This window comes from Monomorium pharaonis, chromosome 3 (genome assembly GCF_013373865.1).
Source record: "Monomorium pharaonis isolate MP-MQ-018 chromosome 3, ASM1337386v2, whole genome shotgun sequence".
NCBI lineage: Eukaryota > Metazoa > Arthropoda > Insecta > Hymenoptera > Formicidae > Monomorium > Monomorium pharaonis.
In genome coordinates, this window is record NC_050469.1 from 21,890,711 (window position 1) to 21,908,879 (window position 18,169).

The window sequence follows — 18,169 nt, forward strand, 5'->3', positions numbered from 1 at the left end:
GGACTTGAATTATCGGCACAATGTAAATTTGACAATCGCACTAAAATTAATTAAGCGCCGTAATTACAGAAAAAAGAAATTCGCTTCAATTACACGGCTTTAGCAATATTTAGCGAATGGAGGTGACATGCAACGTCGGTTTTGTTCCGCTTAGTAATCACAGTGCTCTACGACGTAGCATCGCTTTGATGAGCTTTTTCGAATCCGATTGTATCGGTCAGTCGCACACGTGTGTTTGGAAACCCCGGCACAGAAACACAAGGACGATTATTAGTTTCGGAATCCCCGACGTTCGGGGAAACGCTGAAAACGACGGCGCCGATAAATTCGCCCGACCGATCTCGAAATCCACCGTGAGAGACATAATTCCGAAATAATTGCCAGCAGAAACTGTAATCGATTCTCAACAATAATAAATCTTATATAAGTCAAAATTTCATTCCCTTTCACATGTTCACAACTCGCCCAGTTACCCAATAAACAGCAATAAAAGATAATCGAATAGCTCTAATACTGCCATTCCATGTAAAATTAATTTTTTTCACAATAACTTTTCCCCAAAAGAATCTACCTAAGCGTATTAATAATTAACGATTCTCGGGTGGAGGGGAGGCAGGCGGTTAATGAAAATCCGGACGATAAATCGAATTACAATTACGCGCGCCGCTAAATTCTCGAATGTCCGTTCGAAAACTTTTTTTTCCCCGAGTTCAACAACGCCCGCGCGCGTTTTCCTTTAATAAGCGCATACGGTTTCGCCATCTGGGTTGGTCGAGATACTTTAATTAAACTCTATTTCCACGATAATATGTTTTTATCTTGTTCTCCTTTCCTCCTTTCGCGGAAACACGACTCTTACAATTACGTAAACCGGGAAGAGCCGCGACGCGACGGGACGCGGCGGCACGATGCGACGCCGACCGACGCCTCGCGGCATTGTAATTTGTCCCCTTTATGAACGGCCAATCGTAAAAGCGACCGACCCGACGCGCGGTGGGCCGCGCTCTCGCTGAATTATTCCACCGAAAAGGGCATTCGTATACGCGCCATTTTACGACAATGTTCAAAACCGAAAGTTCACCCTTGGCTATATGAAAGTTTAATCGAGAGATCCTCCCTCCCCGCCTCCCCTTCCCCTTAAAGCTCACAGTCGACATCGAGCAGTGCTGATATCGACATGGCTTAATTTCGACGTCAATTTAATTACACTCCTGAATGGGCACGAGACATCGGGCAGGGCCTCGCCACAGACTTGTCTAATGATCGGTTGAAATAGCGACGTGCGTCCATGTTTCGGCTTTAAAAATATTTCCGTACAATTATATCAGTGCCCAGTCACTCTTACGGCGATTGTAATCGCCTGCGCTCTCCGGACCGAGGGAATGTTTTTCTTTTTCAAAAGAGAGAAAGAGAGAGAGAGAGAGAGAGAGACGGACGGGTAATTTGAATAACACGGACTGTTATTTTAGCAAGTTAGCGCTGGGCGCCGTCGGGCGCAGAAGGCGGCGAGACGCGGGTGGGCATGTGAGTTTAATTCACATCGGTTATTTAGCCAGTTAATCCTAGTGACGTCATCGAATCCTTTTGAGTCGCTAACAAGTCTCGCGCCTCGATTGCCCCGGCGCGTGTTGAATACGCGATACAACAGAACGTTTCATTCATCCCGACGTTGCATAGTAAGCCTGAACAAGAAGCGACCCGAGATCTCATTCATGCATTCTACCGCGCGAGCATGTTCAATTTCTGCCGGTTATGAATAGCTAGGTGACGGCAAATTTATTAAAAGAGGAGGGAAAAGATGAAAATAGATTATTGGAACGTCTCACTGAAATATCCAATATTGAAGTGTTATTATACGACATAAAAAAAATCGCGACGTGTTGTCGATGACTAACGAATGTTACAAAAGATGCCGCGTTGTTTTATTTTATCCCGTGTAAACTGAAATTCTTTCAGTTCGTGACTTACAAACGTCATTTTCTGATTATATTATTGCGTAACACAGTGCAATCTTGGAACGTTTAGTCATCAGAATAAATCGACATTCGCGCTTCGTAATAATAATAATATAACGATAAACATACACAAGAGATGTGTCAACTATAGAATACCTTCACCTGCTTTAAGTTTATGATTAAGTTATGTGGACCGCTATTGATATCAAAACTTGGCTTTTCAATGAGGACAATTATACGAGTCAGCGCGCGGGAAGATTGTAGCGGATCCAATCTGAATAATATAATATGAGCGGTGCATAAGGTGCATAAGGTGCAAGACAAAAAAGAAAAAAAAAAGAGCAAGACTCTCACAGCGAAATATGTTTCCACGACCGTGACGGCAAAAATCAATATATTTCAATTACCTGATTAGTAATTGCAATAAAGCAATGAATAGAATACGTATGCGCGTACGTTTATATATACATATATATGAGCGTTTATGCGAAATGCATATTTGCAATTATAACAATCATTAATGTAAACAACTGTTACATTTGATTATGAGCAAACAATTATTCTGCATATTCTTATACATGTATATTCTATTACAATTATATGTCAGAATACATTATTGAAATCATAAAATCGACAGAGATATTTATAATCCCCCCTTAAAAATAGAATACTTTTAAATAAAGTTTTTTAACTGCGTGTCGAATCGTTTATTCGCTTTTAAGATTTGGAGGTCAACTTATTTTTATCCGAACAATTCTCTCTGTCTCCAGAGTTACGACGAGCGTTGATTCTCGAAGTGGTACTCTTTGATAACAGCGCATTTGTCGCGATGCGTTACCAGCGATAAGATATCGTAACGGATTTTCAGACACGACGACGGTGCGTTCTGGCACAGACGAGTTTGCTCCCGCAAACGCAAACGAGAGCAGGTGGTGGGGCTATTTTTCTTACGACGGGTGTTTGCCGACATCGACCGCGCGATCGACATCCCCGCGCGGGCGCCCGTCGCTGTAAAAAGGGACACTGTGTTCATAGGCAGTTGAAATATAGCAAACGTTTGCATTGAAAACATATATTTCAATTAGGTGTGCGCCGATTCAATTAGATGTAATGTCTCCATCGCGCGGATTCTGGAGAACTGTCACGCGCTCTTCACGTGCTGGTAATTTAACTACACGGTGCAAAACCTCTGGATATTTTGCGATCTACGTAGATAACAAACTGCAAATAAAGTTGCGTAACAATCCTCGATGTAGTTTGCGAGATAAGTTTTAATGTCTTTAAAAGTTTCTTCGGAAACGGGGGACATATTCATTTCTGAAACATTCATCTAGACTTGATATTTACTTGCTAAATTAGTACCGAGCACTTCTGTACAAATTTTATTAATATTAACCTAACGTTAATTAACATTGAAAAACATTGAAATAATTCAACAAATAATTGCGCTAATATAAGTTTAGAGGAGTCGTAAGGATAATCCGTGTAAGAACGTGAAACAATGACATCAAAACTCATTCTGTCTAAAATTGACTTTTCCTAATAAAATAAAAAAAGAGATAAGAAAATTGGCGCCGGCGAGAAGTTTTCGTAACGTTTTAAACACGTGTGCGGGCGCAATTGCAACGGCAAACTGCGGCGCCGTGCACACAAGCTTTTATTATCCTGAAAAACGCCCACGCGTTCGAGTTTTACTACCTCATTACGCCTTGCGTCACTTATTACTATTCACCAAGGATAACCACTGCTGCTCTCGTTCTGCAGGATAATTCACGAGAGTTCGAGAGCAATTTAACGGCGCATTCGCGCTTCCATGGAACAACGAACCCTTCCCGGCAGGCGCAATTGGTAATTTTTTTCTGATTCAATCACGCTACAGTTACGATACGCAATGGCACAGGGAAACATTCAAAAACTGAATTTTATATTAATTTTAAATAAAGTCACTAATGCTACTACATATCAGAATATTAATGTTGTACGAAAATATACGTTTTATGATAAATATAAAAAATTTTAATAAAATTTAAAAAAATGTTTTATTAAAAATAAAACCTCCCTCTCTCTCTCTCTCTCTCTCTTTCAAATTAAGAGTTACAATTTTTTTCTTTTTACATAATGCGCAACTGGCCGATGAACTGCACAAATAAAAAAGATGAAAACAAATGATACGTGTATATTTTAAGCTGTGCAATTTCTCGGGGATAATAAATCCCTGGAAATATGTATCTAAGAACAATACATTTTATGATCAACACGAAAACATGACAAAGAAAAACAAAAGACTTCTGGGTATTGTTAGTTGAGCGAGCTGCTTCGTAATGGAGCGAAACTTCCTGCTGACGGTTCACTATGCAACATTCATTCGCGCAAACTCATCACGAACGACCGTAGGAAATCTAAATACTTGCAACACGATGATCACACGAGATAAATGAAATCGAGATGATAAGCAGTACTCGTTGCAACTCGAATCGATATCAAATGGTGCGTATTAATGAAAGTTTCAACCCGGAAATTTATCGAGCGTTGTATACAATTACAATTTTTTTTATTATTAACAAAAACGTATCACGTATCTTTCTCGATTTAACTCGCAAACAAAATATCATGGAAAATATAGAAAATGTATTAACATCTTTCCTTTAAAATAAAATAAAAAAATATATATACATTTGTGTATGTGTGTCCAGTATAAAATAAAATTACAGATAACAATCGACAACAATACGAATTCTGAATATAACAGCAATAATGGAAACGCTGGCAGTCGGCTGTGGTGCCGTCGCCATTAAAAAGATCTGCCGTGAGGCAAAACAAATTACTGCGTGCAAGAATCGTAATTAAAACACGCGTTACGGGTTTCGGAAGCAATAAATGTAGGCAGACGTTTGTGTTTCCGTGTCCGGCATTTTTACCACCGAAAGATCCGCATTTACGCCCAGCCGGCATTTTTTTGCCGAGTTTTCCGAGGAGCGGGGCTAAATTTCTCCTCCGAGAGGATCACTAATTATTGACGGTGATGAAAACGCGCGTTAAGGATCCTTCTTCCTCTCACCTTCCTCCTTTCTCCTCATCCTCGTCGTTGTCCCTAACCGCTTCTGCAGGGTCGACTCGCTTTTTTACGGGGTGACGGTGTGTCCGTTAAAAAACCCGCTGCGGCTCATTAACTGGCGCCGGTTCGCCGTTGGTTTTTCGCGGAATACATTTTTCCGGGCCGCGCGCGCGCTCGCGCGAACGACGTAATAACCATAATCAACGTGCGTATCTCTCTCTTTCTCTCCTCGCTGAATAACGGCGCGATAAACTCTCCCCGACCACCGCGACGCGACGGGAGATGCGCGGTGCGGTTACGGCGGCGTTTTCGTCGGCGCCTTTCGTCTCGCGTTTTTGCGACACGCGACCGGTCGTGGCGGAAAAATCTATGATGTGTACGATAGCGTCCTTGCGAAAGTTTCTTTCGCCCCCCCCTCCCCCGTTCCGAGTCTAGCGGTTTTTTGCGCAAAACTCCCGAGAGTTCGAAAACACTGTGGAAAAGAAAACTTCATTGAGGGGATCTTCTTTCGGTAAATAAATATCGAGAATTGAAAGCGTCCCATTCGCGATTAATCCACAACCGCGGAAATACGTATATTTATTTATCAATGACGAAGTATCTCGTACAATAAACAGATATTACGACAGATATTCTGCCGAAGGTGGGTATTACAGCGGAAGAAGAAACGTGCAAGGTACAACGTAATTACCCTCTCAACCCAGTCATCAATATGAATGACGGATTTCTCGGCGCTCATTTTTCACACCGTCGCCGCGGCGACTGCTCAGTTATTCAATATTTCGAAGCATCTTCGAAGGCTCACGCCTCTACCCGACGAACAACAGCACGCGTTAATGCAATTTACTCGTCAACGGATTCGCAATTATTTCGTATTCAACTCTCGATATTGTCGATCGTGAAGATCGGGAGATCGTTTTAATAGACCGACCGGCCTTCTCCCGTGCCGTTTCGCTCAAGAACGGATGGAGGAAGTTGAACAGTGACGGATGACCGTCTATCGCGCGCCGAGAGGGTAGTAGTCGTACCGGAGAAATATTTCCCAGGAGGTTCATGACAACGACGACAAGCGTGCCCGAGCTGACGTGCCGAAGATCCATACAATTACGCGGACGTAACATCACAGCCATAATTTATATGCGCTCGCCGGACAGACCGCGCGACAATGAGACGACACGGAAAAAAGGAGGAGGGAAGGGGAGGAGAGGGGGAAGACGATCCATCGTGACGGTGGTAGAAAAGAACTCGCGTGCGATCGAGAGAGAGAGAGAGAGAGAGGGGTGACGGGCACGTCGTAATTTACGATGGAAACTGCGAGAGACCCGCGAAGAACTCTTTATCCGTCGAGACATCACGCTCGACTTTTTCTTCGTCCTCGGCTCCCCCCCCCCCCCGAGGTCTTTACGTTTTAGTGTAAAAGGAAGAACGTACGTAGGGTCGCCCTCGTCGTCGTTCTCTCCATTCACGTGTAGATACCTGTCTTATTATACGATTTCGCAGTTTAAAACTGTGGAATGTCACGTTTGGTCACTTTTTAAGAAAAGTAAGAGAACTCAACAATTATTCGCGAACTGAATTTATTTCCGCTTAAAATGTTTAAGAATGTAGAAATTTCAATATTCAAGGTTGCTTTGCGAACTCTGGAAAAATTCATAAATTATTTCAATACTCGTGAATTTGAGCAAAATTATAACACGGTAAATTAATCGCGTGTATCAACTTGCCATCCTAGCGAAAATCAGTGGGGACATCGAGTCCACGTACTCGCAGTTACCAAGTTTCCAGACTTACTTACACCGTAGAAATGAAAATGCGCGACACGTCTGTGGAAGAAGCACAGATATCGCCCGCCAAGTAAGGCGCGAAGCTGGAAAGTGAAACGTCGTCGAACGGTACTTTTCTGTCGTCCATTCTCCCTTTCGCACGCACACGCGAACTTTATAAATCACATCGACGAGCGGAACACGACGACGCTCTCATAAAGCCGCGCCGGAAGGACAAAGTGAAGAGAAGAAAAAAGGGAGACACGCCGGCGTCACGACGGCGTTTCACAGCGACTCGATGAAACCGGACCGCGGTGAGAAGAAACGCGGGAGAAGAAAAGGAAGAGTAAAAGGAAAGAGAGAGGGAGAGAGAGATACGTCGCCGGTCGCGCGACGTCAGCCTTCGCGGAGAGCCGGATCATAAACGAGCGATCGAAACGAAAGGAATACTCGAGAACATTCGAGAAGAGAAAGAAGAGACAAAGGAGAGGGAGAGTGAAAGAGAGAGAAGCAGCTTCCTTCTCTCTCTCGCTATAATTTGCGTGAGGTCCACGGGCAGGTATCGATGATTCTTCCGCCGGTCGAGATCGAACGAGCAATTTTGAGAAAATTTCGATCGCGGGGTCGCAGAGAAAGACTGGGGGGAGGGGGCCTTGAACGTTACAGGTACCTTTTCCAAGAGTTCCGTTTCTTATGGCTACGCAGCACGAAGGCTGCGGTCGCGAGGGTATTGTTAGCGCAGGACCCTTTTTCGGACGAGGACGCACCTTGGGACGTTCCTAAAGCGCTTAACAGGTGCGCGAAATCGAGGGTTTCGTTTGTTCAGGTGCTGCGTCGGTGGGCCCTTCCTTCGGTTTTGTTGTCGAGGAAGAGAGAAAGAAAGAGAGAGAGAGAGAGAGAGAAAGAGAGAGAGAGAGAGAAAGAGAGCTGAGAGAATGCGAAAAGATTTCTCGCATTCCCAGACACAAAAGACACGTTGAAAATTATGCGAGAAAAATTATACCTCGAATAAATTCGCGGAGAATTGTGAGAAGCAGCTTTTGTTAAGAAAAAAAAAAATCAGATCCTTGCTACGTGCAATATTCGAGATATTAGGATTGCGAATTCTCCTTTCTCTCCTTTCTTTTCTTCTTTTTATCTCTTATGATCGATAATTTTTAAAACCCGTTAAATATTCCTTAATAAATTTTTCTCAACGTTCACGTAGAGAACAGCTTGATTGGATGGCTTTCAAATGGTGTAATAAAAATTTTGAAAAATATACAAGCAGTACTAAAAGCAAAATGTCTACTGCTAAAAAACTATGTCTCCATCTAAGAGATAAAAATTATCTCGTTCTCTCAAAACAAATTCTCTTATTTCGCAGCAGAACAATTCAAAATATAAAAATGCAACATATTAAAAAATCCGAATTTAATACTACAAAAACATTATTTATTTAAGTACGAATTTGCAAATTCCCTTTTATCATTTACATCTCGCGAGATCGAGCCTCTCAAGATTATGATTCATACGTATGCATTGCGAATTTGCCAACGCTAATGATTCATCGCTGACGGATTCGCACGTTTCCGTTCGTACGCGGCGCAAACGAGCGCAATTACGAGCGAGAACGTACGGCCAGCCGCGACATTCCGATGAACGTGGAAAGCCGCGCCGGCCACGGGAACCCGGCCGCGGTAGAGAGGCCCGTCATTTGCCGCCGCCGCCGCCACCACCTCCTCCCCGAGACAAAAGGACGCCCGCGAAACCAAACCGGCCGCGACGGTTGGTGTGGTGATGGCCGTTCGTTTTTTGAATTCGAACAAACGCGCGACGCGTTGCACCGCTGCATAACGTACTAACGGACGCGACGCCACGCGACGCCACACGACGCTACGCGACGCAACATGAATGGACGCGCGCCATTTCAAACTCGAATTCGCGTGGCGACGTCGAGCGCACCCGGAAAACTCGGTGGAAAACTTCAGCTCGAATTCCAGGGCGGCGCGGTGCGACGGTTAAACCACCTGCTGAGTGTACTCGCGTGCTCGCCTCTACCTCTCTCTCTCTCTCTCCCCCATTCCCGTCCGCCTGTCTATCGCACCTTCTGAAACCGAGGTGCGGCGAACGGTATATCGCAACACGAGTGGTCCCGTGGGAAACCATGTGCGGGATTCCACCGACAGACGGGACGGTTCCCGCGCGTTATCGCGTGACGACGCCGACGACGAGGAGGCTCTTTCGCGACGCTTACCTGTCAGTTGCAGCAGCAGCAGAACGACCGTCATCGCCACGCAGGTGGAACGCACACGACGGGCTGCCATCGTGACGTGATCGCTGCCCATCTTCACTCTTCCACGGAGAAAAAGACAGTCCTCTCGGTTTTCGTCACCACACAGGTTCGTCGTTTATCTCGTAATCTCTCTTTCTCTCGTTGCCCTCGTACCGTTCACTATACAACACCACACGCGACCGCGTTTTCCCCGAACTCACCGATCAACGGAGATCGAGCGATCAAACGGCGCGACGCATTCGAGCGATTTCTTCGATCGGCTTCGATGGAACGTCGCAACGTCGCGCTGGCCTATCTCGAACTGTGGCGGGGAGCGCCGCATACGCGCTCGGCACGACACTCGGCCGCGCTCGGCCGTTCCCGCCGGCCACGTGACTTCGTCGGCACGCAGGCAGGAGGCAGGTAGAGCGAACCGCGGTAGTGCCGGGGAGAGGGGAGAGCCAACGGCTGTTTCGCGCGCGCGACCTTCTACCGGCCGAATACTCTTCTGTATCTTGTTTTTCTGCGAATTTCCACGACATTCGGGGATACGCAGGATTCCCGAGATGTAAGTTGATTTCGTATTTTCCTCGATCGATGCGATTCCCCGTCCCCGCTTGACCACGAGCGATCGTAATTCCGACCAGTTCGCGTACTAAACTCTTGCGTCTCTTAGATTCGATCGACACAAAAAATTCATAGGTTAAGATGACGCGTTGCGAAATCGACAACGGCGGCGCGTACACATCAGCGTGTACATTATTCTTCAAGTATTACTCGATCGAGAATTGAATCGCGTATGAGGTGTGTACGGTGTACGCTGTTTGTTACTTGAATCGGGGGATTAAGCCGCGCGTTAGCTCTACATTTTTCACACAGGGGGCCTCAATATTGGGGGCTACAAGCTCCATATATATCGACTTTTCCTAGATCTGCCATTTATCTTCCCTCCTACGGACGGTCGCTGCATCGTACGCTCGTAAACACGCGGGCGTAACACTTTCCCAAACGAATATAAATCTCTCGGTGGCGAGGGATTTTTGTTTATAGGATATATATATATATACATATATGTATATGTATCTACAGCAATCTTGTTTTCGGAATTTGTTTCGCTCTATGCTCTGGCCGCATATGCAAAAATTGGCGATTTATGGCGTCGGCTTATCCAGTCGGGATGGATACACGCTCGCACGCGCACGCACGCACGCATAATAGTAAAAAGTTGAACACTATCTAATCTATTTGGCAACACGTGAGCGAGACTGATAGACTCGAGACTTAGAAACTATTGGCTCATTAAGGAGAAATAGAGATAAATCAAAAGGTTTATTACACGTATACGTATACGTATATTGGCGTAATATTAACTCTCTCGTGTAGGTCCGAGAGGATAATTCAATTTAGATTAGCTTTTAATAACATTGTCGCGCGAAATAATCCCCGAAACTCGACGCGTGCGAGTACGTACCCCTTTCGTCGCTATTGCGTCACGTGGCTTAAACGTCGTCATTTAACGAATCCCTTCTCGCCGTCGTCGCGAGATTTATGGCACGCACGGCGAGGAGCTTTCCTCGCGCGCCCGACGATCGTCGTCGTCATCGTCTAAGATCCCGAAGATTGATAGCGTATCTGTATCGCGCGCGCTGTAAATTCACGCAAATATTGCCACGGCGCTAATGATAGGCCCGTAATTACGACTCTTGTGTATACAATTACTTGGAAACCTTACACGGCACGGCTTAATTTGGTGAATTTGCACGAAGGCGCGTCTCCCCGCGACGGAAACTCGCGGCGGAAAGTCGTACTCGTCGCATTCTGCTGAAGGTGGGACAATCTCGACATGTGATATGCAACAATAAGAATTGCAACATGTGATATATACAAGGTGTCCCGTTTTAATCCATTCTTATAATTCTGCAGAGAACGGTCGTAGTAAAAAATGTTAAATGCAAAAGGTCATAAGACGATTTTTACAAAGTGTTTCTAAGTCGTCTTATGATTCGATTTCATACTTTGTTGTCTGGGATTATTATTATCAATTATCTCTCTCATAGAGCGATATTGATGAGAATAAAAAATTTTTAATTATTATCAATATACTGTAATACATTAGTTTGTCAATATTAACCGTACAAGATCAATAACATTATATTTGGTGGCACTGACAGTATTATTGACCATGTAAGGTCTTTATTACGCGCGTTATTAATCGCATATTACTTATCTTATAATACAAATATCATAATCCATCACAGGTATCACAGTTGCGTGTGTGAGTATTTAAGATAAATAATGCATTTTATACGCTGTCAACAGACATATATCTTATAAAATACTTGTCGCGTGTTGCTCTGACAAAGTCAAAAATTCCACTCGGAAATTTCTTACCACGTAAATTTATCTTTATTAAATCTCAAGAATTAATTCCCTTGCACTAAATTGATTTGCGCGAAACGGTCCTCGATTCGTCCCGTTACACGTGACGTCATAGCCGAATGGCGAAGGTGAGGCCGCTCCGATGCAGCCTCAAGTGTCCCTCCCCTTTTATTTCGAGAAGTATACAAACTCCATCACCGGTTACGACCTCCACCTCGTCCTTCTCTCAAGAGGGCCGTCCTTTTTCAAATAAACCCACCGACCCTCGCGTGCTTCACGGGTTGGACCCACGGGTTAGCCTTTCGTGACGCGAGAAAACGTGGTTGTGTCTTATGATGATGATTCTGAGAGAACGAGGAAAAAGCAAGAGGTGCAGACAGTGGGCGCCTTGCTTGTTTATCACTTGTCAGCGGTCTATTTACACCGGAGTGAGCTGCAATCTTGTGGACAGAACGACCTCACGTCTTTTTTCGTTAGCGTGGTGACATTCGCGTTATCCTTTTTGATATATTGATCGATTGCCTGCCAATAAAGAAGCCCGTGCTTGTTAGGGAACAATTGACATAGTTAAGTCGAAAATTGAGCGAGTAAGTTTTATTAAATTCCCGAGAGGAAATAAAACTGTCGTTAAAGCATCGTTATGTTACAAATACGATTGTTGATCGTAAGCTCTCGTTTCCCGAGTAATTACGTACGAAAGAGACATAATTAGGGACCTGTCGTTAATGTCACTGTAACATTTGCGTGAATTTAGAGCGGAAGTTAATTAATCTTCGATTATTGCCGCGCGAAAGGTTATGCAGAGTTGATTAAATGTTATCCACGATTATCCACCATTATTTTAAAGTTTGTATCTCCAGCATTGTTTACAATTCATTAATAAGAAAGTTAACGCGCTTCTTACACGACTAATTCGTTCGGAGCAAAACGGAGCCGCGTCTGTTAAGATGATAGATAGTAATTCTCGCGCGACGCCTGCTAAAACACGGCGTTAAGGTTTTATCGTCTTAAAGCCGCCCTAGAAAATCCGTCATGCTATTCACTGGTTTTCTGACGGCTTAGTAAGCATCGAAAGTGGATCCTCGTTTCACTAAAGTGCCGCAACTCTTTCCATAACAATGAATGTTCCGCGCCATCGCTATTTTAATAACAGAACTAAGTAGCAGCATGATTCGTGAAGCTTTAGAATATTCGCAATTATTTGAATAAGACAATTATTTCTGCATTCCAATATCTTAAAAATAAATTGGAGAAAAAGAAATAGAAGAGATGATAATTCTTTGACAATTTCGATATATCGATTAAGAATATTATAAATATCTCTTTAAATATTATATATTTTTTTAATTGAATAATATGTCAATAGAATTTTTTAAACTAATTAAAAAGTTATCTAATCAGAGAAATTTTATATCGACGATTAATTTGTTTTTTTTTTTTTGTATTATATTCATTTTTTAATAACTTGATATCTTTTTATCCCTTTTTAACAATCAATTTCCCAACAGATTGTTCCGTTGCTTTCTAATTGTCACGCTTCCGTTGTTGCTCATTACACCGACGGGGACTAATAAATGCTCTTGCTAGATCATCAATTCTCGCATAAATTAAATGTAAAAGAGAGATAGGGAATAGAAGAATGCGGACAAGACTCAAAAGATTAGACTATGTAAATAAGAACGATAGAGAAATATATTAAATCGACCGAGGAGCAGAGCTAAATAACGCCTCGAAAGGCTTATATCTTTCATCTACCATGTTTGCGAGCGAGTCGGTTATTAAACACTTAAATCTTCCTCGGATTATAAAAAAAAACAATGCCGAAAGCCCGTAGTAACAATAAGCGGAAGGAAAGGGAAGATGGGAGATGCGAGAAATAAATTTATGAGGGACAAGCGGGATACGCTGGTTCTGCCTCTTCAAAAGCGACTGTAAACTAAATATTTATTCCACGATCTCTTTCATCGACGACGGGCTCTTCGCGATAAACAAATAGAAATATTTCGTTTCATCGAGTTACCGATTCATCAATTGCCATTGCTGAGCTGAGAAATATCAAGAGCTCTGCCGTTCTCCGATTTTAATATGCAATCGATTCTTCGTGTTGACACAAGTTAACGATATAGGTAGAATACCGCATATATTTATAAAAAAGCTTGGAGAAAAAAGATTTTTTTTTTCCAAACGGAATATAAAAATGGCATATTACATTTTCGGATGTTAGTGGATATTCAAAGATATTCGCGGAAATGAAACTGCCAATTTCCGAACCAGAAGTCCAATTCGGGATGATAGGAGAATCTGCAGCAAAATGAAATGATTAAATTTAGAAATCTGATTCGCAGTATCATATCAGGTTCTATTCTGATCTGAATCAAACTTTCGATTTATGAGCAAACTTTTTTTTTCTAATTTTTTGTACTCCGTAAAAAATGAACATTTTTTTTCCAATGTATCACTAACGTATCTTTTTTCGAAGTATCAAGTTAATGACGTAACGCAGATTAAGGTTACGATATCCAAAAAGTGTTTATTTTTAGCCTTTACACGAAATTATGTTTACATACAATTACGGGCACATGACAAAGCTTTCTCGTATAAAAAGGGAAAACTTTTGCCGCGGCGAAGGGGAGGAAGAGGAGCGAAGGAATACGAAAGAAAGCAAAGGGCGAGATGAATGGTCGCGATGAATCATTCTCGGTATCAATCTTCAAGAAGGCAACTGGAAAGAAAGTAGATAAAATAGTACCTTTTACGAGGCACAGAGGCGTTGGAAAGAGCGGCGGGGGGAGGGGGAGAGGATAGAAAAGAAGATGCAGCTGCTTGTGATTTTATCTCATGGAAAATTTGAATTTTGCCGACGGCGATTTAGAATGAGTACGCTCACGTCATCGCGTCGCAACGACTTTTCATTTGATGCTCGCGTAATTTGCAGCTTTATGTTTTCCCCGCGAGAGAAACCGAGAGAGCCCCGCGAGGTACAGAGACACTCGGTATACCTCGATTCGCGAGCCGCTTGCTGTTAACAACGATTAATTGTTATCAAACAAATACAAACGGCCGTTGTATTCGCTACGGCAATTTCGCGTGGATCAATCTCGTCCCGCTGAACCGCTTACACGATTAAGCTGCCAACAGGTGCGCGCTTTGCAGCCCGGGCACGCTATCGTGCCGACTGTAATTCGGTCGATCATTGATAGAACGGTGGGATTATGGTCGGAGGACCGGAGCGAGAAGAAAGGCTTACTAAGGGAGAGGGAGAGAGGGAGATGAGAAGGTCGCGCACTTCTTGGAAAATGAATGATGAATCCGATCGCACTCGTTCGCAATTTCCTTTTCTCTCGTTTTCGCCTATTTCCACCTCTCTATCCTCTTCTCCTTCGTTATGCCTTCGTCTGACGCGGGGGTGTCGCGTTCGTATGCCCGCCCGGCTGTTTGTGTTACGTTTTCGCGTGCGTACGTGTGCGTCGTCCGTGTGTGTTGGAGCAGGTTCGCCGGCGCCTGAAAAGCAGGCAGCCAGGCGGGCGCCGTCGCTCGAAAGGGTTTCGCCTCTCGTTCCACCGACACGACGAGAACGGCGGCGTCTGTCGTCGCCGTTCATCCGCGGGCCGAAGCGGGACAGATAAAACGAGCGAGGGTGGGTAATACGGGACACCGAACGTACCGAGAAACGAGAGCAAGAGAGAGCGGTTGGAAAGCAACCGGGAAGGAGGTTGCGCCCGCCTCGAGGACCGTATCGTGGCGAGGCAACAGCCTGGAAGACGACACCCCGGCGAACTCGTCCTCGTCCCGGTCTGAATGGAAAGCCGGTCGACTGCTCGGAAAGAAAGAACCAGGGCGCTGTTTTTTGATGCCGCGGACCGCGCGCATGGGGATATGAAAAGCGCCCGGAGGCTGGGCAAAGTACGCGAAACTCGTTAACGCAACAGAGGTAAATACGCGGAGAGAAAGAGAGAAAGAGAGAGAGAGAGGAAAGCGCGGCTGAAAATAAAGAGACGGATGTGCGTTCAAAGGGAGGAGGTGGAGGCTCGTTTGATGTCGGCATGTTTACCGCGAAATAAGCGTGATTATCGTTCAATCGTCAGGCAAAGATTAATACGCGATACCGCTGTCGTCGTAATTCTAGTTATTAACAAAAGTTCGTTATTGATTGGTGACTGCGGAATATGCGCGGTCATTTAATTCCGGTTTCGACTAGAAGTTACATGAATCTTGCGTCACATGTTCTTTAATATACATTTTTTTTAATGAAAATATTTTCCAAATATTAAAATCTTATGCTTAAAAAAAATATATATATATCTATATATATACTTTATTTGTGGAGTGAGATGAAATATCATCTCCTTGATCGATTAGACAATCAACGTGCAATCAATACGCGATCAAATGTCCGATATTTCCACTTATATAGAAACCTACATTTCACGTCGCTAACGACATCGTTTTCCGTCGGTTGCCGCCATAAGCTAGAAAATAAATTGCATCAGCGGTTATGATCGCTATTGGTTTGTCGAATCGCTTCGTCGATCAAACTTCGTAGCGCGATATTTCAAAGGTGAGGTAAGCATTAGCGGTACACTCCAATAATATCGCGAACGAGTCGATCGATTTTTATCGCTGATTTTTATCGTCAGTTTCGACATTTACGGACTTGTTACTAACGATGCGCATTTTCCTTCTTCATTTAATCCCGTCACTCACTTGAAGAATCGTACGCGTCAATATACGCGCATTCATGTATGGACGGCGTCTGCCGTCGTTAGAATTCCTTGGAAGTCGATTTCGATTCCGTTAGATAAGCGAGAAGGCTTAAGTGCAATCCTTACCGCGAGGCTCCCAGGAGGAAATGAGAGCCAAGAAGAAATTGAGAGTTTCCCGAGGTAAGGCCGTGGCGCGACAGGCGCCTCGCGGGATAACAGAGTTACATTTATTTGGTCCCCCGAGCAGGAAGGTGATATTTTTCCAAGGGGGAGACTTTCAAACGCCGACGCGACCGGTGACTGCTTCTTGCCGTAAAAGGGCGGCATTGTGTCCACGCCTCTCCTGGTTCCTCTCTCGCTCGCGTTTCACCTCGGGATATCGCTTTGTCTCGCCTTTCTCTCTCTCTCTCTCTCTCTCTCTCTCTCTCCTCTTCTTCCTGCCACGAGAGTATAAACACTTTGCGACGGCCGGAAGGCAGTTTGGTCTGAACGGTGGAGGGGAGAGTCGGGCGGGAAGAAGGACAGATAGATTTATTTCGCGTCCGCTTCGCGTGCAGCCCGATAAGACGAAGGAGACGTATGAGGGCCCGTAAAAACTCGAATGTCCCTCGTAACTTACTGATTGACGAACCACGCTCCGGGATACCTCGGGAATAAGCCTCCGGGTTACCGGGAGAACCTGGGAGAACGAAGACTCGCAAATTCGCCTGGCTGCTGCAAAATTTCTTCTTTTAGGACACGAAAGGCGCTCACTTATTTAAACGCGCCAGCCTCTCGCAGTCGCGGCACGACCGCGACCGACGTCTCTCGCTCGTGGAATACTCGTGGATTAAAACCGTCGCCTTACACGAAGCTTTACGTAATGTTTAAACGAAAAATTACGCTGTCAGGCCGACGAATTATGGTAATTCGCAGATGAAAAGAAAATGTTCAGAGAAATTCAACGGAATAAGGCGGTCTGTCGGTTAATATGAAACGACGTGAATAATTTAAACCGCGAAGACCGGCTCTAGCGCCGTAGCTTTTTCCTAAAAATGGGAGTTTCGCCCGAGTTTGTTTCATTTTGAATAACCGCCTACGTTCTCCGAGAGGCGTAAACACTCTATATTGAATTTTATGCGGCATTTTGTAGGGCCAGCTCGTCGGGAAAGCGGGGAAGCAAGCGAGATACACAACGGCTTTTCACGGTAGACAATTTTTTCTTCTCGAATATCGGACAGAGTAATCATGTGTATATTGAAGTTTCTCTCACGAGACAAAAAAAAAGATAATCTTACGTATACAGAATATTTATTCTAAAATTTGCACGTAACGCTACATATTGGAGTGCATGATTAATTAAAAGTTTGTCTAATAATAACTTCTCTAATAATTTTTTTTCTGCTTTGATTCTCGACAAAGCGCCCGAATTTGCTTTCAATAATGATTAAAGGATAAAGTTCATAAAAAATTGCGAATTATTTTGTAATAAAAAACTGCTGACACATATCAAATTCTCGATTTCTCATCTCTTATCAAATGTATATTTGTAATCACACGTAAGATAATAGTAAAGGCTCGACTGTGTTACCGGATATTATTTCGGTATGCTGATAACAAAAACTAGAAATGGGCCGTATGTGTACACGTTATTCAATGCAGTCGGTTGTTTATCGCAAATTTAATACGCCCACGATACCAACTTGAGTCGGCTCTGCGAGCCGAATCGAGTAAATATTATCGTAGCGAAGTAATGTGCTTTCGCTCGAGACACGCCAAGGGCCCGATGCTGATGTATGGTTCTGAGAAGCGTGCAGAGTGCAACTGATAATTAACGGTTCATTCGAACGCGCATAACCGCCACACGAGATGACGTTGACGGAACGTTCGTGACGACGAAATATTCAACGACTAACGAATTAATTTTGTGTATAATTGAGGAAAAGACTTGATATTCATTATGATGAGAACTGCGCATTTGAAACATGATAATTGCGTATTTGAATCATGTTAATTATCCCGAGCGTACTGCATAATGCGTCTTTATTTCAATGCCCGCAATTTAGTGCGCTTATTGCAAA

General features: G+C 43.9%; 2 protein-coding genes across 6 annotated transcripts in view; one reads left to right on the forward strand and one right to left on the reverse strand.

Annotated features, from left to right (window-relative positions):
- LOC105837928 (fasciclin-2) overlaps window positions 1-9,350 on the reverse strand; it is a 92,086-nt gene extending 82,736 nt beyond the window's left edge. For all 4 annotated transcript variants that reach the window (XM_012683121.3, XM_012683122.3, XM_012683119.3 and 1 more), the window contains exon 1: window positions 9,010-9,350. In XM_012683121.3, the coding sequence (XP_012538575.1) occupies window positions 9,010-9,100 (91 nt within the window). In that variant the 5' untranslated portion in view covers window positions 9,101-9,350. The remainder of the gene's footprint in view (window positions 1-9,009) is intronic.
- A 20-nt stretch (window positions 9,351-9,370) lies between these two features.
- LOC105837927 (glycine-rich protein) overlaps window positions 9,371-18,169 on the forward strand; it is a 65,453-nt gene continuing 56,654 nt past the window's right edge. For both annotated transcript variants that reach the window (XM_028189250.2, XM_028189246.2), the window contains exon 1: window positions 9,371-9,595. The gene's annotated coding sequence lies outside the window, so the exon portion shown is untranslated. The remainder of the gene's footprint in view (window positions 9,596-18,169) is intronic.